The 25,790-nt window shown below is 41.4% G+C and overlaps 1 protein-coding gene across 1 annotated transcript; it reads right to left on the bottom strand.

The window, feature by feature from the left end:
* Window positions 1–623: 623 nt before the first annotated feature.
* Window positions 624–25,363, bottom strand: LOC141785356 (caveolae-associated protein 1-like). The gene is made up of 3 exons (XM_074663647.1): window positions 25,220–25,363; window positions 23,402–24,591; window positions 624–3,910 (listed from the first exon to the last, which is right to left on the bottom strand). Exons 2-3 carry the CDS (start codon window positions 23,930–23,932, stop codon window positions 3,038–3,040), a joined length of 1,404 nt encoding a protein of 467 aa, XP_074519748.1. The 5' UTR covers window positions 23,933–24,591; window positions 25,220–25,363; the 3' UTR covers window positions 624–3,037.
* Between the last annotated feature and the right edge of the window lie 427 nt (window positions 25,364–25,790).

Raw genomic sequence — 25,790 nt, 5'->3', positions numbered from 1 at the left:
CTTTTAGGGATTTATTGCTGATTGCGTCTTTATCTCAAACTTTGTTTGCACTGTAGCTGTTGGAGCCAGAAATGTGTTTTTATTTTGCTTTTAGACATCATGTTTTTGTATCTATTTTTTATTATTTTTTTACACTACAGTATGATTGCAAAGTAACAGTTTAAAAAAAAAAAAAAAAAAAAGGATTAGTTGGACTGAAGTCAAAGTTTGCACCATGCTGAGTGTTCACAAATGAAAAAAAAGCTTTGAAATAGCTCCCACTTCCATTTTTTAAGTAAATATGGGGAAATAGTTGAACGATTTTTTTTAGTAGAATATTATATTTGTGCAAATTTATAGGCTATTAATGAAGGTATGAATGGACCTTACGTCTTACAGTATCTAACTGCAACATCACAGCGATGCTTTACAGCCAAATAGCAAAAGCATACATCATGTTGATTTAGCAGTAAGCTAAATCTGTAAAAATGACAAACCTTTTCAAAATATAACTCTGAAATATTACAAAAACAAAATGTCAAATGTCATGGTTGTGTTAAAGAGATGCAGTGAGCATATTCTGTGTTCATTATCTATCTTTCTAGAGAAAATTCAATGAAGAATAAAACATAGAAGCTGTGAACCAAATAGCTTTTATTCATTAGATCATTAGTGGTTAAGTAATGAAACATGATACAGGAATCAGTTACCAACAAAACAAGAGCGAGGAAACAGTTAAGTGTGAACTACATTTTGTGCTTTGGTGTTCGGGGCCTCAGCACAGCTGCATGTTGTTACTGCTCTGACACACATTGTTAATCTTCTTTGAATGGCTGGACATTAAAACACTGAGAATTATCTCTCTGAACTGTGCATCAAGAAGCCACAATATCTCATCATTGTTTACATATAAAAGAGTGTGGATAGCACAAGCTGCTCAGTGACAGTTGTGCAAATATCAAAATGATTTTGCCCGAGAAGCTGTTCAAAAAGGAGAAAAGGGGGCAGACAGTAGAAGGCAAGAGGCTCTCTGGTAAATAAAAGCATACTGCTGATGATCTGCAACTGCAGTGATTCACATTATATACATAAAGAGAAAAAAAAAACAAGTCAAACTTTCAGTAATTTGATACAGGAACCAAAACATGACAGGAAAATAATGTGACAATGTGGTGGTCTTTGGTAACTGTTAAATCTTGTTTATTGCATTTATTTGCTCTTTGATTGACTGCTGATTTATACAGGAGGAATGCTTCAAGGCCCCACTAACCTGAACCTGACCAGAATTTATTTGGAAAATGCATAGAGGAATGCAAAAATCCAATGTGCTATAAAACTGCAGTCAGAGCAGAACATTCAAGAGTGTCGATCTTGAATTAATTCTTGCAAGGCACTCTAAAAACACCACCAGCTGTGGTGAATATATAAAACATATTTATACATCTTGTTACACACTAAAAACTGTGACTTAACCTGCATTTGTGATTGATCAGTTGACAGAGAGCAGTTACAGATAAGGTGAAATGCACCTTTAACCTGGAGCAGAAAAATTCATGGTGAGATGATTGGACACTAGGGGGCAGTGTCACACCACAGCATTAACACACTCAGGTTTAGAAACTTCAGCCCATCCTCTGGACCCTGAAAATACACATTATGATAAAAAGCTGAGCTGGTTCTAGTGAAGGTTTGTAGGATTGGTCCTTATCTCAGTTTATATGAAAACATGTTTAAATAGCACATAACACGCTTGAAGAGGATGAAAGTGAGCAATAGCGAGTGAATGGTAATGGACCTATGAACAAAATATCTGGGCTCGTTAACTTGCAGACCTTCATTTTCATGGGCACTGTTGAGTCTCTCAGGAAAAATGCAACAAAAACATGAAACAAGGTGAGCTTAGAGGACAGCAGTCCGTCTAATGAAAAGGAGATGACATCAGCTGTGTGTAAATCATCATCACATACAGAATTATACACAAATATTCAACTGTGAGCTCCACAATTTGACATTACAAGAGATTGAATGTGCTTCTAAATAGAAAGTAAAAGCAAAGTAAAATAACACTTGTTTAGACAATGAAGAAAGAATGAGCTGGAAGTGATACATTTGTGTCTGTGAAATGTAAAATACGAACAAAACAACAAAAATGACTTTCAGAATGAAGCATCATGATGTTCTTATTGTGTCTAAAAAATCAAGAATCTGCACCGCCCCCCTTCAAGATTTATTTTCTTTGTGTTTGACAAATATGGGTGAAATTCAGCGGGCAGGAGGATGAATCATTTCCTTATTTATTTTCAAATTCTCATGCCACACTAGCTGTGAGTGGTTAGCACTTTGATTAAGACGGAAATTATCAAAAGACAATCTGTTCTAATCATCTCTTGTTTGTAATCATGATCACCCTCGCTTCCTCCTAAAAAAGTTTTCTGTTTCATATCCTTTTAATTCTCCTGACTATAAACCACTCCCATAGGAAAACATCTCTAAACCACTTTGAGTGCTGGAACAAATACAGTAAGATTTACTGAGCTCTTAGATACACATTTTTTTAACTACAACTTTAAGTTGCTAAAAGATCATTTTTATCCATGTAGGTCTTCTTGTTATTTGACCATCATTCCTATTGATAACACTGACACCGTCATCTGCTGAGATCTGGGGATGTAGCAGGAGAGTCAGCTGCTCCATGTAATGGGCACCGGGTGGAGACACTCTCCCTGATCTCTATTTACAGTTTGCATTTATGCATCTCTCTGTTTTAACTTTGTATTGTGGCGAATTCTAGACTCAAGCTTAAGATGAGGAAATAGGTTTCTTCATGGGGATGATACAGCTTATGTAAGCCAAAGTGGTGCCTCTATGAGACTTGAAAAACTGGGATAAGGGACAAAAGTCACCACAGGAAAAATAGATTTGCTCCACTATGACTAACCTATCATAACTTGTTTTCATTCATAGGAACAATGGTCAAAATGTAAAAGCCAGACTGATTTATTCTTTAAAAAGAGCGGTAGGGTTGGTGCAAAGGGTTATTTCAGGGATCTTTCATTATCTAGTCGCTGTCTCTATCTCTGTCTTCATGCTCCTGCAGGACATCATGGCTGTCCTCATCTTCATCCTCATCAGCCTCTTCCTCTTCTCCTCCTCCATTCATCATCTCCATCTCCACCTCCTCTGCTCCCTCCTCAACTTCTCCATCAACCGGGCTGAAGGGCTCCTCCGGGGACACCTCCACCATCTCTGTGCCTTGGACGACCTCGACTTCCCCCTCGCGGATTTTCTTGACGTGGAAGGTAAAGGGGGGCACCTTGTACACGGCAGTCTTGGACCTGGCGTAAACCACATGGTCTGGTGTAAAGGCCTTCTTCACCTTTTCGCGGGATGTCTGCATCTTCTGCTTGCGGTCAGGGTTCATACTCATGCGGGTTCCCAGCTTTCCCATCTTCTTCTCGATGTTGTGGCGAGTCTTCTCCAGGTTCTCCTTGGTCCTCTGTTTGGTCTTCTCGATGTTCTCCTTGGTTTTCAGCCTGGTCTTTTCCAGATTGTCTTTTGTCTTCTGCCTTGTCTGCTCCAGGTTCTCCTTGGCTTTTTGTTTGGTCTTCTCCAGGTTTTGTTTGGTCTTGGCTTTGGTCTTATCCATCTTCTCCTTTGAGAAAACTGTCTTCAGGTTTTGTACTCGCTGCAGGCTGCTGCGTTTGATTCTCTCTGCACGAGTCTCCTCAAGGATTTCCTCGACCACAGCTCCCTCCTCGTCTGAAGAGAGGTCCACATGGGGTCTGTCTGCCTTTTCTCCTTCTCCCTCTTCTGCAGGCTCCTCATCGGCCTCTTTGAGCTCCAGCAGGCTGCCTCCTCTGCTACCTGCTGCTGACTCAGACACCTTCATTGATTTAGAGACGTTGAGTTTAGAGGGAACCTTCACATCATCCTGTGGAGAGGAGAGAAAAGAAGAAGAATGTCAGTGCTACTCCAGAAAAATACACATGCTATTGTAAGACTTCTCCGTTTTGCTCTGGTCTGGTGTTTACCAACACCTCAGTCATAAATGCTAACTCTGGAGTGGGTTGATGGATACAGAATTCAGTGAGGCTTGAGAGGTTTTATCAGGATTGTGTTTTTGGCAAATGAAAGGAATGCTGTGACTTTTACAAAATGCATGTGTGTCTATTTGTACAGTTTCCCCTTCCCGTCCTGTGTGCACAGGTACACACAGGCAAAATGAAGTCATTAACATGACTCATCAACTAGAGTTAGCAAGACAATGAAAAGAGACGTGAGCTAAACAAAAGAGGAATCTATGAGGAGACTCCAAGGTTTTCTCATTAATGTCATACCAGGGGGAGAAATGACAGAGAAAAATGTGACGAAGGAATGGAAACGCTGAAATGGAAATAGACGGGGAGGGGCTCTGTTAGAGCTGAGAGCAAAGTGTTGAAGAGTTACACAATAAAACCACATTATGAGCACAAAACTGAACGTATCCTTCATCTCAAATTACTGAAATATAGACTCAAAACACTCCTCATAACACAAAGCTGGAATCAAAAGTGAGGGGAGAGCTAAAGGCCAAACTCATCACAGTCAGGGTGAGCTGAAGTTTTTGTGGTTTTATTGTGTGTCTGCAAGTTTGTACACGCTCTGACTCTGGGGAGAGGGTGAGTTTGACAGAGAGGGGAGCAAGAGCATCAGGAGAGACATGACAGAAAAGCAATAATAAATAACTCTTCTTTTATTTAATTTGACAGAGAAATGTGTCAGGATGCTAAAGTCTGACCTGATAATCAGAGTTTAGGTTTCCTGGAGCTCATTTCTCGCCCTCCTGGATGAAATTTCATGTACAGCACCTTAATGTCTTCTTCTCATTATTCTTTTAATTAATTTATGAGGTAAGATTTTGTTTGTTTTTAGAATTCTTTTTGTACCAGTGTGGACAAATTGTGGCACTGACTTTTGAATCTGCAGGAGTTTAATTAAGTACATTTGCACACTTGACAAATATCATTTTTACCCTACTTTTCAAACTTAAACCTTTAACATGACAGTATCCAAAAGATATCGTATTCCTGAGTATTTTTAGTTTTTACTATAGAAAGTAACACATCACAGATTTCTTTGTCAAGTAAAATATGTTACACTGGAATGAAATGAAAGCTGTCTTTAACCAAGATACAACCTCCAGCTGTGGGAGCTGAAACAAATGTGGACCTGAAACTGCAGTTTCTCAAGTGTACACTTGAGGCTTGCACCAGAATCACCGTAAACCAAACACACACCCAACTCAAACCAAAAAGCCCAAGTTGATGTCATGGAGACTACATCCATGTATTACACAATCTTTGGTTGCAACACAGCCAAACTTAAGAACTGCCTCAAGGGAGGCCCCTTGCATCTTAACAGAGCCACTCCTGGCCACCCCTAGCCACACCTCTGTAGGGCACAGAAGTTTGGATTTAGATGTTTAGTTTTCTTACATAAATATTTAGCACTGCTCAGTTTAACACCTCCTGCGCAGATCACTGTACACAGAACACGAGCATGAGTAGACTCCACCTGACCCTGGCCCACCCTGATAAAACATTCCTGCGCTGCAACGCTCAACACTTCAGCCCCTTTAATCTTTCGGCTCCTCAATCTTACACCAACCTCTCTCTTTCCCTTTCTCTCACCTGCCCTCTTCACCTCCTAAACACAATGCTCCAGCCTCTAATTGAAGGGATGGAAAGTGGGGTGAGAGGAGGGGTCTTCCTATTTCCATCACGGCAATTCCTCATCCAATTGGGCTCCTGAATGTCTGCATGAGGGCCAAAACTTGTTGTGCGTATTGTCTTTTCCTCTCCCTCTACACAGATTTTATGGTCAAAACAGGAACACAGCCGAGCCTGAACAAAGGACCGCAGGGAGAGGGGGGTTAAGGTGTGGAAAGGGGAGATATTTTTTCTCCACCGCTGTGTGAATCGAGTAACGGCACAAGAGGGATGATGCTCCAGAATCTTGGAAAAACCATCTGCTCAGCAGGAAGATGATAGCATCAAAGTGCTGGGAGGTGGAGGTATGCATGCAGAGGGGGGGTCACGTCTATTGTATTCTGCTGCAGCGTGATGCTGGTTTTATGAAGGTATTGTGCTCCAGTATCTTGGGTAAACTTGACCTTGGATGGAGGATTTGGGCTTTCCTGAACAGCTGTGAGGACAGGCGGGGCTGTTGGAAAATACCTGCCTTGCTCAGTCCTATTACATCTTGTTTCAATCTAGAGGACAATGCAGTGGGTGTTGAAAATCACTTAAACATGGTGTGATCCAAGGTACTGCCTCACAGTTTGTTGAAGAACTCATGTCAACAACAAATTAAATGTTTGCATGATTTTTTTTGGAGCAGGTCTGAACATTTGACACCTCAACCTTATTTTTCATGCAGATATAAGAATAGTAGTTTTGGAGCAATCACTAAAACATAAGTTGGGTGTGCATATTTACCAAATGACATAACACAGGGGTAACTAAGCTAACAGCCAGTTGTGTTGGTAGCACACTTGGTAACACAGACTGAATGTTGAGTCAACATTCCAGGGAAAAACCAGCATTTTGTGGGAAGAGCTGAGTGCTTTTTTCCGGTGTCTGCTTGATTATAAGCACATGGTTACCCAGGACCAGCAAACAAAGTAAAGATTAATCACTACCTGATGTGGAACATCAAAAAGATTTAATGATCTAGAGTTAAAGAAACAAATTCAACACTTAGAAAAGAACATTCAACCAAGGCTGACGCAGAAAGCCTGTTTGGATCAGTGGATCCTAAGCACTTCTGTTGAGACTGTTCTCTTATCTCTGAGGAGTCTGAACAATCAGTATACTGTACACTAAATGCCTGGGAAAGCCTCCTTCATCTGAGGAGTGTGGGAGGTCACCAGCTAATGTGTTTGCATTAGAAATGTTCAACTGGAGGGGATTCTGTGCTGCGTGCACGTTTGTGTGTGTCCACAGTACATGGAAAGAGCGGAGGGGGAAGTCAAGGCATTCACCTTAGTGTGTTGACTTCCTGACCCTCCTAATTTAATGGGACATTGTTCTTCCCTGAGGCTGCTGCGCCTAAGACAGGAAGGTACACTCAGAGCCATGGAAAATAGACGAATGAGGTATGTAATGGTTCCATGAGTAAATGCTTCTGCGTGTGTGTGGAGTGAAAACATTCACAAGGATTTACGTAGTTCTCATATATGGTTCGCACTTATTTTACAAAAGCTGTAAGGAGGGAAGTTGGTCGCAAATCACACTGAAATGCAGTTTGTGAGTGTAAATATGTGACAGAGGAACAGAGAGTGGGTGTGACTGAGGCAGAGAGAGCAGTCAGCGTCTTTGATTTACTCCATCATGTTATTGGTTGGTGAAAGTTCGTGCATGGTAAAAAAAAAGCCTTCTTGGCTCGCTTTTAAGTTCACTGTAATGAAACTGATATGAGATAGAGAACATTACACTGACGCACATGTCATAACTAGAGTAAGTTTGAGGAAACCTGCAACCTAATCCTGATACTATTTGTTATTTAATACCCAGATTTGGGAAACAAATTATGGTAATAAGCAGCAAATATATGTGTCAATGAATATAAACTCTTTGAAGCTCATAGCTTTGACACAAGTCTATCACTGCATGTGTGTATGCAGGTGTGTGTGTCTATGTGTATGTGTGTCTGTATGTGTTGCTGAGATCAGCGAGCTGCTGCTCTGTGTTGTCAGCACATCTCGTGTCTCTTTCATGATGAGGCTGCAGCACAGACACAAGAGGCCTGGACCTCTGCAGTCCGTCATTTACCAGGAATGAGTGAAAAAATTCGAAAATCTATACATATATGGATTGCTTGTTTGGCAATATCAAAATTGGGATTCTTTTTCAAAAATTTGTTGTTTATTTTCCGAACTCAAATTCTTCATTTCAATCTTTGTTTATAGACTGGACTGGAAAAAAAGTTAACACTTTTCCCCAGCAGAGGGTGAAATGTTTCTCTTTGACTCACGTGATGTGCATTTTATGGGAAAATATGACTTCTGATATAGTCTGAAGACATTATAATCATCATTTAGCTTTTTCCCATGGTCTCGTAAAAATCAAACTAAAAATCTCAAAAATCCTTAATATCGAAGATCGGGCCCCCCAAAAATCATAATAGAATCAAATCGCAAAAATAGCATGTCATCCCAGCCCTATCATTTACATTGTCTTTGATTTTATTCTCTAAACATGATAAATTTTACTTTCTTTTTCAGAAATACAGAATTTTAGTTTTGTCAGGTGTGCTTTTCTGCAGAGCTCCATCTTTAAGTTTTCTGTTGTAAAGATGAACAATTTTAAACAAATTTGCGTATTTCATGCTTTAATTTGTTGCATTTGTTGACATAAAAAAACATTTTTGCACGCTGAATATTTATTTACCTAAGCATTTATCTGATTTCAATATGAATTCTAAAAACCAGTTGAATAATCCATAAAAGTCATTAAGTCTTCAATCATTTCTGCCACTCCTTCCTCATTTCTAGACTTCAAAAATTATTCTGCATGCTTTTTGTATCATTTTTTAACCCATGTTGTGAAATAGCCTAAATTGCAAAATGCAGACATGATGTTAGGAGATGGGTTTCAAAACTTTACAGTTGTCTGTTTTTCATAACCGAGCAGAAATGAATGGAAAAGGAGGGTTGCCTGGCAAATAAAAAATAAAACATGAATCTTGCAGAATGTTTCTATCTGAATGAGATCACTCAACACAGGATTATGCTTTTCTTTCTGTGCTGGTGATGCCCTTTTCACTACTTTAAGAAAACAATCCATGAGTAAACTGATGAATTCACCCTCTACTGGACACCGCTCACTTGTTTTGCATCAGAGTGTGATTTTAAAACTTCTACAAACCATCCAAGCATCCTGAATCTCTCCTGTTGCTCTGTTTGGTTTTATTTCTATCTTTTATTTTATGTTATGTAGGAAATAATGTAGCGTTAACTGTTGGTAAGGCTGTCTTGGTTCCTTAGTAACTGACTGATCTCCTTTTCCTATCAACCATGGAAGCAACAACAATACCAGAGCGGTTACCTCAGCTGCCAAATGTGTGTGAGCACTTCCTGTCTGTGAATGAAAACTGCTCATTATGTTTTTTATCTAAATCTCCTTTTCAAGACATCATGTCGTTGGGATTACAGTACATTTTCTGTGAGTGTTTTAAATAAAGTGTTCTAGTAAAAATCATGGCAGAACTGAGCAGTTTAACGGCCTCCACTGGTGGTGAAAACACTGAGCTGTAGTCAAGTCTCCATGGCAATAGTGGTGAGTCTGACGGGAACTATAATGTTGTTCAGATGAAAGGAAAAAGAAAACATGCATGTGTCTGTGTGAAGGGAGGAAGAGTGTGTGTGTAGGACTTTCCTGAACTTATCTACAAATCTATGATTACCAATCATATCACATCACATGTGTGTGTTTCTGGGTAATGGAGTTCTTTGTTTGTGCATACACACTAATGACCAGTTTTATGGCTCTGTCTCTAAGGGTGTGTGTGCATGTGTGTGTGCATATGCGTGTGTGGGTTTGCGGACGCAAAGCCATGAAAGCTTTCCACTCGGAGCCCACACTGCAACCACTCATCAGCCTTACGTAGAGGAGGAGAGAGAGAGTAATCCCGCTGTAACACACCCCTCTCTGTTTCTCTTTTCCTGTTTAAACTCAAACGACCAAGAACTCCCCTACTGCTGTGGAAAAGCCAGATTCATACACACACACACACACACACACACACACACACACACACACACACACACACACCATACACACTCACACACACACACACACACACAGGGGATTTTCCAGTAAATCCAGGAAAACGGGGAATCCTCACGCTACAGCTGCTGATGTAAAGAGGAACTGAGACGCTCTGAGAGGCACATGAGGACACTGAGCTGCTTTTTCTGGAGAGTTGGAATGACACAAACACATTCACTCAGGAAGGAAAATAACTTCACCACAAGGTCCACTCAGGAGCAGATCTGGAGCCTTCATTCATTTAAATTTATCAGTCCTTGGAGTTTGTCAAGTTGTCATGGAAATGTAGGGGTGATAAACATTTAGATGCTTCTTTGTTGCAGGAGGTTGTGTTTAGGTTTCTAAATCCCCTTCCCCAGCAAAGGTAAATTGGTGGTTGGTTTTGGAATTATCCACCGCTATTTGGGTAAGAAGTTTACTACAGTTTATCATAGTGACATATTTATATAATTTTCTCTTTGAATACAGACTTGGACAGCTTTCATAGCTCAGAAAAACTCTTTACCCCTCCTTTAATTCAAACAGCTTTCTTGATGGATTGGTTGCACGTGGAAAAAGGTTTTTTAAAGACATCCATTCACTGTCGAACCGCTAATCCCATTTGGGTTGCAGAGGACTGGAGTGAATCCCAGTTGCAATTAGACAAGAGTCAAAGCACAGATAGGACAGGTCATTGGTGTATCATACAGAAAGAAACAACGATTAACAAAAACTCCCACTAACCAAACAAGCCTGCTTTCGGACTGTGAGAGGAAGCTGTAGTAATATGTTTGTACCAACATCTGCACAAGAAGAACACCCAAAAGTAAATGGATTTCTAACCACTCCAATTTAAGCATTTAATTGGCCTAGTGAACACTTATAGACTTGGTTTGTAATTCCCAACTGTATTGTACTTTTTTTTTCAGGACCACTTTTGACAAAAAATAATGTGTTTTTTGCATGTAATTACTTAAATTTGGCGGTATGGCTCTGTGCTTGAAGCAATCTGCCCTGAGGCGGGTAGAGCACACCTCCCCTCTCTTGTGTATACATGAAAAGCCAAGGAAAGGAGAGCAGCAGCAAAGACCAAATATAGTGAGAACAAGTAACAGTATGTATGACACTGATAAAATCAGACACAGCATAAAAGTAGGAGCTGAGGTTACCAATTCAATGGGTTCTTAAATTCAAGAAATTAACACATGAGCATTACAGCATGAGCTATGTGTATGCATTTGGTATTTTTTCCACCCTTAGGTCTCCCACCTTAGCTGTCACAGCATCATTTTAAAGAAACTAATGATTCAAGTGGCACATGGCTCCAACCATGCCGTCATCATGTCATTCTCCATGTTTATGTTGTTGAGTGCAAAATTTCTATAACAACCAGCCTGACGTCTCTAAAGGTATGTAGCCTGAGCCCTCTGTGGCAGTCCCCGGTGGGCACTTTCCCCTGTCGAGTCTACAGAACAGTTTGTACAAAAAGGCTCAACACTGTTCACTAAGTAAAGTCTCTATCTGCCGTCTAATAAATCATCCTAACCCTAATGCCCACTCTGTCAGAACAGCTCTTTTAGGTAATTGATGTGTACACATACATCACTCCAACCAGCCATGAGACTGTGCATGTGCGTGCGTGTGCAAGTACATTTCTCATGTGAGTGCCATGGGAAAGAGTGTGATGGTCACACACAGCATAAAACTCTGGGGAGAGAACTCCCTGCTCTCTTCTAGTTTTCCATTCGTCCCCTTTAATCAGAGAGAGGGAGAGATTTCTATATAAAGTGATGGCATGCTGCACGTCCCTGAGGGGGGAGCAAGAGGGATGAGTCACCGGGCCTGTTGTTACTCTGAGCACAGAAACCTTCTTTTACTTTGCTTTCTCTCTGATGATCTCTCTTTCACCTCTTTCCATTCTCCTTTCATTCTTCCCCTTTCTTTGTTTCTCTCTGTTGTCTGTGGTTTCTTCAGTCATTTTTCAGGAGGGTAAACTTAGATCCTCGGATCAGGGAGGAATGAGACAGATCAGCGTCACAGCTCCATGGAAACCAAACAAATATTTTGTGCCAGATCTCACTTGTTTCTCATTTTCATTGATTTTTTCAGGGTCTTTCATACATGGCACTAAAAACAGGGTAGACAGTCCATTCAGGGTATTGAAGTAAAAAACTCTTCCTGAAGAAGTTGCTTTTAAGTAAGTTGTGCAGTTCGTTTTGACCACGAAAACATTAGTGAACCCTGCTGTAAAAGTTTTGTTAGCGTTCTTGAGCTTGCTAACATGAAACAGATTAAACACCTTCTCTGCAGTGTGTGGCTGAGAGGAATACTGTGTTCCTGCTCATTACAAAGATGAGTCATTTCACTTCAAGTGTCCCCAAATAAACTCTAAGCTCAGTGTCTGCTGGCTGTTAACAAAGCAGGGTGATACAGGAAGCTGTGGTTTCTTTGATGTTTCTGGAATTCAGCATAATGAACTCAATTTTGACCCACATGTTGCGCAAACTGATTGAATTTCAAAGTTATAAAAGTGATTGAGTTTGTATTTTAAAAGAATACTAAGCAGCAACTTCTTGTGTTACAAAATGAAGCCAATGAGGAAGGGCAAAAAACAAAGCTGCAGCTCCTTCAGAGTCCACTTGAATCTCACAGCAAAAACATATTAAATGCAGAAAATAAACATGTTAACAGCTTTGACACTGGTTACTTAATATGAATATATAAGCGTGATAGCAGGGACAACCACATATAAGAGGACCTGGAACTAGTGGTATTGCTGAGTTGAATGACAGGTGGGCAAACTAAAAGTTTGTCTGACTCTGTACTAAGGATACAGACTGCCATTGTTTGGGATCCAGCGGCTGATGTAACTGGGACTATAACCATACTTTCAGAATCTAAGAGGAGCACAAATGTTTGGGTTTGTAGCAGGGGGAACAGCTAACCAGACTCTGTGCAGAAAATCCAATATGAACACTGTTTGTTTGGCCTGTCTGTTCATGCTGGGGCTCGTTCTTGGTCCAGGTGCAGGTCCACCCAGGTGCACAGCTTCCTGGAGACTTGTCATCATAAGGAGGTTGCCAGGTTTGGTACCACTGTCACTAAAATGTAAACTAAAATCTATGCAGATGGAAAAATTTAGTGCAGGCCCAGAGGGCGGCTTAAAGCTCCACAAAGAGAACCTGAACGTGCTGCATCCCTGACACCAACGAGCCCTGGGACCTTTTTCCACACCCAACCACGTCCAGCTGATTGACATAAACTGATCGTCTCAGAAACAGGAAGCAAGATATTCCTCTAAACAGGTTTCGTCATGTCCATCCTCCTGGCATCGTGTCTCCACATTGTGTTATTTTGTGGCCAACATGTGACGACAATATTTCCTACGGAGCTCAAAGGCAACACAACACGGTTCTTTGTGGACTCAGAATGTGGAGCGTCAGGTCTCAACAGTTTGCACAAACTGCTTTTCTGTGAACATTGGAGCTTTGTGAGGATGGACACATGAATCTAAAGATTTCTTGAAGAGTTTCCAGGGCTGCAGACACATGTGTGTGAGGCAGCTCTGTGCTGTATCCACTCTCACTCTTTTCAGCTTTCACTGCAAGACACAGCTTGCCATTGTTGACTATCACTGGAGTTTGTTTTTTACGACATACTTCGGTTTGCGGGTATTCTAATCATGTACTTTCATGTAGGAGCGCACAAAGATGCAAATGCACTTCCATTGTAGTGAGTAAACACTGAACCCCATCATTAATAATTCCTCCTGTGGGTGATAACATAAAAATGAGCTCCGTGAACCATTCCAGAGACATGACCGAACGCAGAGGCAGAAATACTACACTCATCCACATTTTCACACTCGCTCTGTCTCCTTCCTCTGTGTGTACACTTCCCCACGCTTGACTAACACAGACTTGGACGGCCAGGGATGACAGTGCTGGTTTCCATGGCCACTCTGTGTTACTCTTTCCAATAACAATGGAGGAGGGTGGTGTTTACGGAGAGATTTATGGGGCTGCAGAAGAAGTGGCTTGTTCCTCTGACGTTTGCTCCCGTCCAGTCCCTTCAGTTTGAGCTAACAGGAAGGTGAGGCTACCAATGATCACAAGGGTGAAGTTCAAAAAGGCGGAACAGGGATTTGCCTTGCACATATAAATCTTCTAGAAACATGCGGTTATCTTTTTATAGCAGAACTGTTTCAGGTGCAGCTTAATACAATAATATTTTTAGTCCAGGAATTCACAAACTGGGGACTTGGAGCCATGGCTCAATGTGAATAATTTGGCAAAGTTCTGCACAGTTTATATTTAAAACTCACTGGATGTTGCATAAAAACTTAAATGCAAAGCCCTGTGCATGCAAATTTGGTGCCAAAAACTTATGTGCATGGAAAAAAATTTAAAGAAGGCCTCCCACCAATGATTTGGCAATGACAGCTTGCTTGAGATGGATATTCAGCCTCTTATCTCAAGAGTGCTTTTTCCATAAAATGACGAATAAAATCTATGCACATGTTTCTCAAAAATTAGAGAGGCTCAAGCCAAGTGAAGCAAAGAAGCTCTGCAGATATGGGAACTTCTTTCTACTGATCCCAAAGCTGCAGCCTGATAACAAATGGAACTGAATGCAGCATTGTGTGGCTCATTGAGCAAAAATGCAACACCTCCAGAAATTCATCAAATTGGGTGTTTTGGACTCTCCAGTGGAACAAGTAAAAGACCTGAAAGAGCTGGTTAGAGCGAGTGAGGCTGAATCACAGACTCTGAAAATGACTGTTTCCAATTTTAAAACACTGAGGGATAATGAGAGAAGAGAACAATGAGGGGAACCACTGTGGTCCAAAATACAGAGACGCTGCACTAAAAACGCAGTTTTAAAGAAATTATGCACACTGTTGGACTTTCATATAAAAAGTGTCATCACTTTTGATAATTTAATAATAAAGCTGGGATTATAACATTATCAATAACAACAATGTTTTGATATCTAGCTTTTATTGTTATGCAGTGTAAGTGAAATGACCCCATTCAGACTAATGACCCAAAAAAGCAAGATAACAAAGTCTGATCCAAACTTGATAACATACATATATAAACATGAAATGACATGATTTTGGAGGCTTATAACAAAAGCTTCTCTGTTCAGAACTAATAATGTCACCACTGCCATGAAACGATTCAAAACTGGTATCTTGTGACTGAGTAGATCATATGAGGATCCAAATTAATGTTTAATAGGCCGAGCGTTTGACTCTGAGTCATCATCATCATCTGACTCATGTGGAAAAGCTTCTGCAGATAAAAGAAGATTTGGAGCTGAATAAAGGATATTTTATATCTTTTTTTATTCATGTCAAGTGAGCAGCATTACAGTATAAGTGTCCTGAATTTCTCACAGTAGACGAGTCATAAAAGTATTTCTGAAAGGCTGAGCTTTTAACAAAGGAATGAAAGTCGAGCAGTGGGAGTAAAACCTTGAAGTTTTTGCCAGATATTTGTTCGTGCAGGGAGACCCACAGCCTAATAGTTTAACAAGCTGAAAGGAAGAGAGCAAAAAACTTCAAAACTGCATGACATTCTTTAAAAACTTGCAAACAGGCCTAGCTGTGGTTGCTTCTCTCTGTGGTTGATCGAGGAGAGAAATAGCACAAATATGTTGGATGCTTACATTTGCAGTCATGAATGAGCAGTTTAGACTTCACTATATCTGATTCCTTTGTTTTGGAATCTGCAAACACTGTAGTACAACTTTTGGACAGCATTAGATCTTGAGGTCATGAATGTGCCATATGACGAGCAGACAAGAGCTAAGGATTATTTATTATTTTGAACTGGCGACAAAAGTTTAACAAACATGAAGTTGGAGCCTGAACATCACCACCATTTTTGTCAGCTGAGCCAAACAGGAAGGCCATCTCCTAAAGGCCCCTTCCTTCTCACAATCAAACAAGTATGTGATAGTTGCTATTTAAAGAAGCCCCCCCCCCATAAGCCCTCTGTTACCTCCTTTGCTCTACACAGCACCCGTACAAACTGTACCAAGGTCTAAACCAGTCCACTTAAAAGCTCTGCTCCCAGCTGAAACAATGTTACACACTATCTGGCCTCTAAAGCGAGCTGGGAACTGAGATTCTGCTTCAAATGTCCATATATGGACCTGCTTCGACCTGTGTGACCAGGCTGGCTTCACTCTTGATGAATTTATATGTTAAACATTACTTTAGACTCTGAGTGCTCTCAGGCTGTGGGTGAAATGTGGACTCTGCAGAGCTGCAGATCTGGTTTGAATCTTTTAGATATTCAGAATACCTCATTTGTAAACCATTTGGATGAAGCTGGGAACAAAGTCAGGAAAGATGGCATTTTGAAAAGGTGCTCTGGGTTTCAGTTCTACAAAATCTGTTTGGAAAGATCATTTGAGTCGTCTTTTAGTTGTCCAAAACCCTGATTCCCCTAAAGGTCAGGAGGGAAAAATGGAGTTCACTGCTGTCTCATGGGTGCACTTGTTGCGGTGAAGTGAAGTGGATGAGCTTTCTAAAAAATGAATGATGGGTCACTGGGAACTGGTTTTCACAGTCTGTAAAGGTCAGCTTCAAGTACACTGTTTAAATGTCTGTCAGTGGTTTGAGTTGCAGTGTTTTCAAAGCACCAAACATAGATGCTCAAGTGTACCACTTATTCATGAGAGCACATGCACAAGCACTTATGCTCATCACTGACACACCTGCAGACCATGAAGTCCATGTACATAGCAGTCTTGCTGCTAACTGACTTAATTCACCATGCACAACAGCTACACATATGAGCGATGGCCTTCAATACGAGCCTGAAGTTGCAGGACTGATAAGGTGATAGGTCAACGTTTAGCAATGCACCATTATCTGTATTTAATTGCAGATCTCTGTTGAAATAGTGTCTGAAGTCAGTTTCTGTATCTGATAAATCAAGAAGACAAACTCAAATAAACAATCTTGAAAGGAGGGAGAGGAAAATGAAGGAGTAGGGATGTGCGTTGGGCGGGGCAGGGCGAGGAGGACAAGATGTGGAGTGAATTATCCATGTGGGTGGAGGAACGGAGGAGAGGGAGGAACAGGGCTGTGACTGGCTCCACATGGGGAGGAGGAGGCAGGAGGAGGTTAGCCTGGAGAGCTGTGGATGCCTGCGCTATGAATCAGCTGTCTAAATATGGTCCCTGCTCTTCATCGCAACACACCCATCCACTCCCTGCACAGGAGGATGGACATCTCCTCTTACAGTTTATCTTTGGCTATTAGCCTCCCACATGGTGCATCATCCCACCCTCAGGTCAGTCTATCCAACACTCTGTCAGCCTGCAGTCTGTCTGTACACAACATGCACAAACACATCCAGGGTCAGGTCGGCATGCACCTGATCCTCTGAGCCATTGTTCCCAGACCTCCTGTGCAGATTTACGGAATTCCAACATCGTTCCACAACATGTAATTAGATCGTGTCTCATGCAAAAATGTTTTAAGCTTTTCCAAATGGTTGCAAAAAATGCAATGAACTGCACAAATAAAGACTAAGAGAGCTCATTTCAGAGAGTCTGGCTGTAAAACTGTTGCACACATGGAAGTGATGGAGGAGGCAGAAGTTTTCAAAGGCTTGAAAGAACGTCAGTTCACTCCCTTATGTTGGTTACATGGACTTAATGGGCATGGTCAACAAACAAACATCAGACTGTCTGCTTCTGAAGCCAATTCCACAAAGAGAACAACAACTCTAAGATTTCTAAAACACAAGACAAAGAAATCAGACTGTATGAAATACTTTGAGCTCAAACATTTCTCTCAATTTGGAATGAATTGGTCTCTTGGGGGCAGTGGAACAAGCTTTAACACGGTAACAGTATATTTTACAAAGTTGTCATGACCAAGGTGGTGCTGTAGCTGTATTATTTGTGTCCTACTAGCTTCTCTTTGAAACTGGTTTGATGATAACTTTCCTTGTAATTAATGTGCAGCAGTAAAAAAACTTGAAGCAAGGGATGTACCGATCCCACCTTTATGGTTCCAATACCTGCACTGCAAAAATCTGAAATCTTATCAAGTGTTTTTGTCTTTTTTTAAGTAAAATTTGTCTTATTATACTCGATACGAGCCACTTTCAACTTATCAATCCAGAAAAATGTCTTGTTTCAAGTTATCAGAGTACAAAAACGAGGTTTGAATCACTTGTAACCAGTAAAATAAAATCTGCCAATGGAACAAGAAAAAATTGCTTGAAAATTTCCTTGAGACTAGGAACAATGTCTTAATACAAGTAACTTTTCTCTTGTTCCATTGGCAGATTTTTTTTTACTGGTTACGAGCAATTCAGACCTCATTTTGTCCTTAAATAACTTTAAACAAGACATTTTTCTGGATTGGTCATGTGAATTTGGCTCATATTGAGTCTAAAAAGGAATTTTACACTGAAAATGAGACAAAAACACTTGATAAGATTTCAGTTTTTGCAGTGTGTGCTTTGGCATGGACTAATACCGATCCCAATCCGATACCAGTGTTAAATAATAACCTGCATGCCCTACTATGGGATAAGACTGGTAATGTTTGGGGTAAAAGGCAAAAAAATTAGTATATGGAATGACTGATGTTAATATTTATTTAAAATATAAAATATTTAAATGTTTATCATCAAAAAAGAGTTTTGTGCAGAGGTTAGAGTTGAAACTGGGCTGCTAGCTTGGAGGTGATAAAGTTTCAAAGACCAAACTTAATCTCGTAACCCATGAGTTATGACTTATTCTAGGAGTTAGTGCTTTATTACTAATAGCTGCAAAGGTTTAGTAATTGCCACAGTAGATAACATCCAATCACAAGATAAGTCTGTGTCTTCAAAACAACAAACAATCCTTTAGAAATTCTTAATTGTTTCAGTAACTATCTCAGCCAGTCAGTTTCAAAACAGAGGCTCTCTTAGCATTCAAAGCTCACAAGAACAATTTCCTGAATCAGTTGCAAAAGTTTCTGAGTCCATTGGTCATTAAGAAGCATAAATTTGTCTTGAAAAAGTATGTAAAACATCCCTCGGTAGAGCTGAGAGAGCTTGAGCTATCCCTAATCCTCTATGTGGTTCTCGCTTCTTCATCACACATATTTCTTTGATATCACCATCCTCCAGGTATGTGCAGTAGGCTCTCTTCTCTGGCAGCGTATGGCTTCAGCTGTCACAGAGCTGAACACAGACGTAAGGGAGTAAACGCACACACACAGACGCTCACCCTCCCAGAGGAGGACAGCTGTGCGTGCTAACAGGGAGACACATACTTCCCTCTGATGTGCTGACAGAGCTGCCACTGATTGTCTTCCACTTACACGTCATACAGTAGCCTGAGCCGCTCCAGCATACCAGCAGCATTACCGCCCATTGTCTGTACTCTGATATCAAACACAGATGTTTTCTTTTTATTGATAATGATATTTTTGGGATGTGCCTGACTAAAATATCTCACATAAAGTTAAGGAGTGAACTTTATTAAAACCAGAGGTTAGTGCATCATCACTAAATCTCCCTGCAGGAAGCTGTGACACAGTTATCCTGTTCGAGGTCAATGACTTTATGATTTCATCAGAAAAGAGGATTAACAAAGCCATAAATCCCCTCAGTCTGAGCCTTGTTAGGACCACACTTGTGAAGGGGGCCCAGGAGGGAGTGGAGCGAAGACTGGCAGGTCGACAGCCACTAATAAAGCAGAGATTAAACACCCGACGCTTCACTACAAAGCCCCCGTGCTGCGTCCTCCCTGTGTGAGCGAGCCCTCCCTGACAGTAAACACCCCTCACTTACAGAGTGCTTTATTATCAGCCGAGCACCGGGGCACTGATACTCCACTGGAGGGATTCCATTTTATTCTGCTTTGACTCCTCTTGCTCTGTCATGCTGGATTTCTTTCAGACTTTTGGGTCTCGTAAAACTTTTTTGGTCTCCATGATTCAGCCTGAAGACTCTTTATACTTTCAGTGTACTAAGCTTTAAACAGGGGTAGACCCAGGGTTTTTTAATGGGTTGGTCCAGGTGGGGCGCTGACTTATGCAGGGTGGCATTAGGTATCTATCTGTCACCACTGTTTACATCTATTTCAACTACACACATCAAATTAGCTGAAGACTTAATTTGTGCAATAGAGAAAGTAAATAAACTTTGGGTGTGATGCAATAGGAAAATGATTCCATAATGTGCTTGAACACTCAGACACATTTCTCCCACTTGCTGCATGCCGAACTGATCCTGCTGCTGCTGCCTTGAGTTTGAGCAGCCTTTGATCAAACCTCAATTTGTTCGAGGTCTGATGCCACACAACCAAAGCAGTTCCAAATGACTGCTGTGACTGTGGCATTGTGCAATATTTTTTAGGAATGAGCTTCTCATTAATGCTGGCAGCCATGCTGTTGCCAACGTTGTGTGTGTAGGAAAAAAACAGGAGCAAAAAGGGAGTGGTGGAGGAAGTGAAACATCACACAAATAGGATCAAAATAATCACAGATGTGAGTTAATTTAAAATATCAACTTATCCTGCGTGGAAACTTGAAGAAAACTGCTTGCAGCCTCTTGCAACACACTCCTACGAGAATTTTTGACAGAAGTCCCACCTCTTACTAGATAGATAGCCAATTGCAGTGCAGTATTTTGGAATAGCACATGGGCCAGCCAATCAGAATTCCGGGAGGGCTAAAGACACCTTTGGCCACCTCTGAGGATGCATCCCTGGGGAATGATCAACTTTTATGTTATGATCCATAAAATTTAATTATTCAAATACATTTTCTATCAAAAATAAGCAATTTGGTGTGAAAATAACTCCCGACAGATTTTGATCTTTTATTTATAGGGTTAAATGTGATTAATTTGATCCCACTGATTTCTACTGCAATTCTTTCTTTTGCTTACTTTTTGTTATAAACTAATAGAATAAATTATTTAAAAAAACTTTTTTAGGAGTGAATATTGTTAACTTGAAGTTTCTACTTATGCAGCTTACATGTAGTTTGTATATTTAGTTTTAGTCGCAGTATTTTGTTTTATAGCTAATATCCTTCCACTGTGCTCTTTTTATAAAATCCCTCTTGGGAAAGAGGCATGTGTTTATCAGAATAAACCGGGTGAAATCCTTATGCTGTGGCAACCTTCCTCTGTTACCAACACAACACTTCAGTCCACTGTTTACACACAGAAAGCTAAAATATCTGTTGTCAGAGGTTTCACTGCCTTGGTTTTACTGTTCATATGCCTGCATTCAAATGTTTTCACATTTACAGGAAGGTGAAAATTGGAGCCTAAACAGCTGCTTTGTGTGGCCTTGATTTGATCCTGCATGGAGGTATAAGATGACAGCTGACCCCAAACAAAGGCACAGTACTGAAATGTTGACACACTCTTTCTGTCGTCCAAATAACAGTGTTAGAGTTCACCGGAGGGGTCTTTATCCGCCTACTGCGGATTTTGAAAGAATCTGCTCTTAAAGGGCACAGGAGAAGCACAGAAAATTGAAAACAGAACAACACATTGTGGTTTTCTTTTTTAATGAAGATGAATCTGACGTTATGTCATCGTTGGCAGCCGTAAACAAAGCCAGTGTTTCGAGTTAGCGAGGGAGCCAGAGATCGGCATTTCAGGGGGAGTTTCTGTTGCCACAGGGCCCGAGCTGTTGGCTAACGCGAGCAAAATCTGAACCAGTTTTGTTTTTCACTATGTGTTACTTCAAGTAGTGGAAAATCTTGCAGCCCTCAGCTAACTTTATTATATACTAATTAAAATGCTGATTTATGATCCTTCAGGTTGAGAAATGTACAGTCATCGAATTCCTTCTGATGTGATGACAGAGATTAGCTGTTTTTCCTGCTGATCACTATGCCCCGCTCATCTGTGGGTCATTAAAACCTTGTGCTGGTGTGCCAGGATGAGCAGGCGGATATATTGAGTAAGAATGAAAATTATAAAAGCACGAGCACTCACAGACAGCGTGGTCTGCTTAAGATGGCGCTCTCTTTGACTTCTTTACAGCTTCAGAGAGACTGAGAGTGAGGTTGCTCCAAGCTGTCTGAGTCAGGGGTGGAAACTCTGAATGTTCTCGTACCACTGTGCAAAAAGCTGCAAGCTATTACACATCACACTGCAGCCTTACAGGCTAAAAAAAGAAACAGGGCTCCCCTCAACTCCCCTCAAAGAAAAAAACCCTGCTCTCTGTCTTCTCACATGAAGCATCTGCCTCCTCTTTGCTACCACTCCTCGGCCTCACACTGGACCTTGAGCGTGCTTGTGGTATTTTCCATCTTTGTTTAAAAAAACGGAAAGAGTGAAAATGACTTTCCGAATGGATTCCGCATGACTTGGGCAGCCAGTGAGCTGGGCTCACATGTGGAGGCTTGTGTTCTTCAGGACTATACATAATGTGCTGTGAAGGGAAGATATCTGGAAGCCACCTGTGGAGCTTTCTGAGGACTGAACAACTGTAGGTTTAGGGTGGGGCAGGAGGGTGCAGAGCAACATCTGGAGAGATAACAGACGCTAACACACAAGATTGCTGCTTCTGTAATTTGTCTGATATAATGACTTAAGCCTTTAAACGCTCAATAAATAAAGACAAATCCTGAAAAACAGTTCACCGACTGGGTTCTTGGTGTCACGTAACTTGCTATAAAACTCATTTTTTGCCATGAGGAAAATATTACACACTGCAAACTGCAGAATAATCCAGTGGCTTTATGAGTAATGTATCCCATAACTGTTTTCCTCAACTTTGGTGCGCACTGGCAGACTTTTTGACTTGTTATATCCAATCATCTAGTAGCTTAGCAGAAAACCTTGAAATGATAAATACCGTTCATTGGATGCTTATCTTTTTTCTCAGCTTTTGATGCTGTGCATGCTTTTTGGATGCACTGAGTTGCACTCAGTTTAGAGACATTTACAGACACTCAGAAAGTTTTTTTTTTTAAATCCTGTTCTTGCATTTATCTTCAAAGTACACTGAGGTCAGGATGGGTGGTTTGGAATTTGACATCAGAAAGTTACCCCCGTCTTATGTGTGGTTACAGTTCATTCTCCATTCAAATAAAGGTTGGGGTATGTCTTGTCATGTTTTTTGAGTGCATCGTCATGCATGAAGTGAAGAAGCACTGAGGCCAAACTATAAACACACTTAGCACTCATTTTGAGTGTTTATACAGTGCTTTAAGAAGACGAAGATTTAAAAGGAAAAAACAAGAGGAAACTTTCTGAATCTCAAAAGCGTGGCTCAGTGATTGGCATGTTTTTGTTGCTGCACCTTAAGAGAAGAGAGACAGCACAGCCTGTCACTTGGGAACTTGCCAGCAAACTTTGAGGTAACCTTTAACCACTCCCTGAAATCCCCTGCACCTCAGCAAAGTGAGGAAAAACATCTTTGGCAAACCAACGCCTTCCTGCTCCCTGGTATTAAACCCTTGCTGATTCACAGAACAGCAGTTTTTCTTTCTCTACAAACTGATGCCAACGTGAGCAGACTTTCTTTGACTCAGAACAGCCAATGAGCCACACCCATCCCTGAAGTGATATGGTTTCATCTTCACCCACAATCTTGATGCATGCACTTTATACACACATGCACACACACACACACACTCTCACCTGGTAGATCATGACTTTAAAGTTGCGTCTCTTGAGCAGCTCAGCCTCGTTGTTCTCCAGCTTCTTGATCTGGCCTCCTTGCTTCTCCAGGGTGGCCCGCACCGTCTTCACATTGACGCTCACCTTCCGCACCTTCTCCATCATCTTGTTGACGCTGTTGGACGTGGTGCTGTGGCTCTTGGCCAGTTTGGTCAGCTCACCCTGGATGCTGGTGACAGAACGCTCCATGTCCTGCTGCCTGGCCTCCAGCCCGCTTTGGGTCTGCTGGATCTTGTCCACGGCCCCGATGATCTTGTCAAGCAAAGACAGCACCATGACCCCGTTCACCTGCTGGTCTCCTTTCAAACCCTCATCCTTCTCCTCAGCTGCGTCCCCCTCAGTGCCCATGGAGGACAGCTCTTTCTTAGCTGCGGCCAGGGCATCATCTTCGTCGTCTGAGGGAGGAAGGTTGACCTCATCGTCTGAGACCTCTGTGAAGGTCTGAGGCTCCATCAGGGAACTTGCGGGCTCCAGCGCTTCCATGGCTGCCATGTCAGTGGATTTTAGTGTACAATCAGCTGATCAACCTTTCTTCACTTTGAATTCTTCTTGATTTCTCCCTATCTCACCTGCTTCTCTGTTCCTTCTCTTCCTGGGCTGTTGTGCTCTTCTACTTCTAAACACTCTTCTGTCTTTCAGGCACACATGCACTTCCTCTGTCTCTCAGGCTGTCCTGTGTACTTGAAATCCCTGGAATCAGGCCAGTGTGAAGGGGAATCCAAGCGATGCTGGATGTTACAACATGAGCGTTGGGATGTGAATGCCACACCAGGCAGAGAAACCCTCCAGTCAAGCTCCTACCGGCAGTTTTTTCCCCTCCAGCCCCCCTCCCTTTTTTCCATGGGACTCTCCCCCTCGCCTCAGACTCCTCCTTCATCTCCTCCCCAAATACACACACACATCTGCACGACTCCACCTACAGAACCTCAGTCCAGCCCCTGGGTGATTCACCGACACACCCCTTTGGTGGAGCCTTGTCCCATCAGCATGGTTGGAATAGTTAGCAGAGCTGTACTGATCTGCTTGTATACAAGCTCAGGCACAGCAGGAGGAATGTCAGGCAGGATCTGTCCCTGTTTCCACTCTCATTCAATGCACAGTATGTTCATTTTATAGAAGGCAGGGCCGCAGTTATTGTTGAAGAGGGAAACCTGGAAGGACATAAAGATCCAGAGAGATTAGAGACAAACTGATCTTTTCATTAATTGAAGGAGTGGTCATGCTGTAAATGAAGAGTAGCTGTGTGTCTGGCTCTGCATGTGGTCTGAGGACTCTTGCTGCAGGGGTTTGAATGAAATGGAGCCTTTCTGTCTGATGTGGTTCAGATGAACCAAATTAAAAGGACAGATGGATTAAAGATATTTTGAAAGAGAAGAATCTGAATCTAAGAGGCAGAAGCGTCAGAGATTCAGCTCTGAAAACACTGGCTCTTGGAAAGACTCTCTGTCGCATCTTTTGTTTGGTTTGACTCAAGTTCAGCCCTCTATTGAATGACTTAATTGTTAAGTTCAGTGTGAGGTAAAACAGGTGATATTAATAAGTTTATCCTGACTGTTTATAAGTAATTAAAAGAATTCCTCTTAGGAGCAAACTATTTGGTTTGAAGGAACAATGTCGAGTTTTTAAGCTGTAAAGTGTCAATTAGCAGGCCCCACTCGCTGATGGTGATGCTAGCACTAAATGAAAGACCCTATCTGTCACAATTGAAAGCGGAAACAAACATAGAGGACCATAATATTAATAATAATATTCACAAAAAAACAATAAACCAATACTTACTTTAAATAGGTCCAAAGTAGAACCAAATATTCGACTAAAACTACGTGGAAAAACACTAGAAGGTGCAGTTGAATGATCTGACCCAGAGGGAAGGATAATGAAACATAGCTTATGCTAACATCTTATCCTTTCACCTCCGTGTTCTACGCTGAAATCTGCGCATGCTCATCGCTGCCAAGTTGGGTTGCCAGGTCTGACGACAAGTATCCCACACATTGCAACATTGAACGTGTCCTTTGTTGGACTCACCCTGATAAATTGGGAGATAATCGGGGGAAACTACAAGTGGGAGACCACAGCAGAAATCTGAAGTGTTGGCAGGTATGGGAACAGGTGAAACTAAATGGAGTTCAATGAAAGAGGAGGGGAACACTAGGACTGAAGGCAAAACTACAAACACACAGGGAAGAAGAGCTACAAAATAAAGGAGGAAACTAGAGACTGAACTATGATCATCCTGGTGAAAATACACACATAAGGAAACATAGACTTCAAGTTTATGTAGGAAATGAATGTTAATGTCAAGTGAACCTTTTTGTCAAAGGATGCAAAGAGGCCACTCAAAGAGCCC

This window comes from Halichoeres trimaculatus, unplaced genomic scaffold (genome assembly GCF_033239565.1).
Source record: "Halichoeres trimaculatus isolate MK-OKI-2021-1 unplaced genomic scaffold, fHalTri1.1 fHalTri1_scaffold_23, whole genome shotgun sequence".
NCBI lineage: Eukaryota > Metazoa > Chordata > Actinopteri > Labriformes > Labridae > Halichoeres > Halichoeres trimaculatus.
The sequence above is the reverse complement of the archived record's forward strand: the minus strand, read 5'-3'. Positions and strand labels throughout refer to the sequence as shown.

What these genes read in the sequence shown, in the direction of transcription:
- LOC141785356 (XM_074663647.1), bottom strand. Translation starts at nt 23,932, where the DNA reads ATGGCAGCCATGGAAGCGCTGGAGCCCGCAAGTTCCCTGATGGAGCCT. An exon ending in TTAAAGTCATGATCTACCAG is followed by an intron (nt 3,911 to 23,401) that starts GTGAGAGTGTGT and finishes TCCTCTCCACAG; the next exon opens with GATGATGTGAAGGTTCCCTC.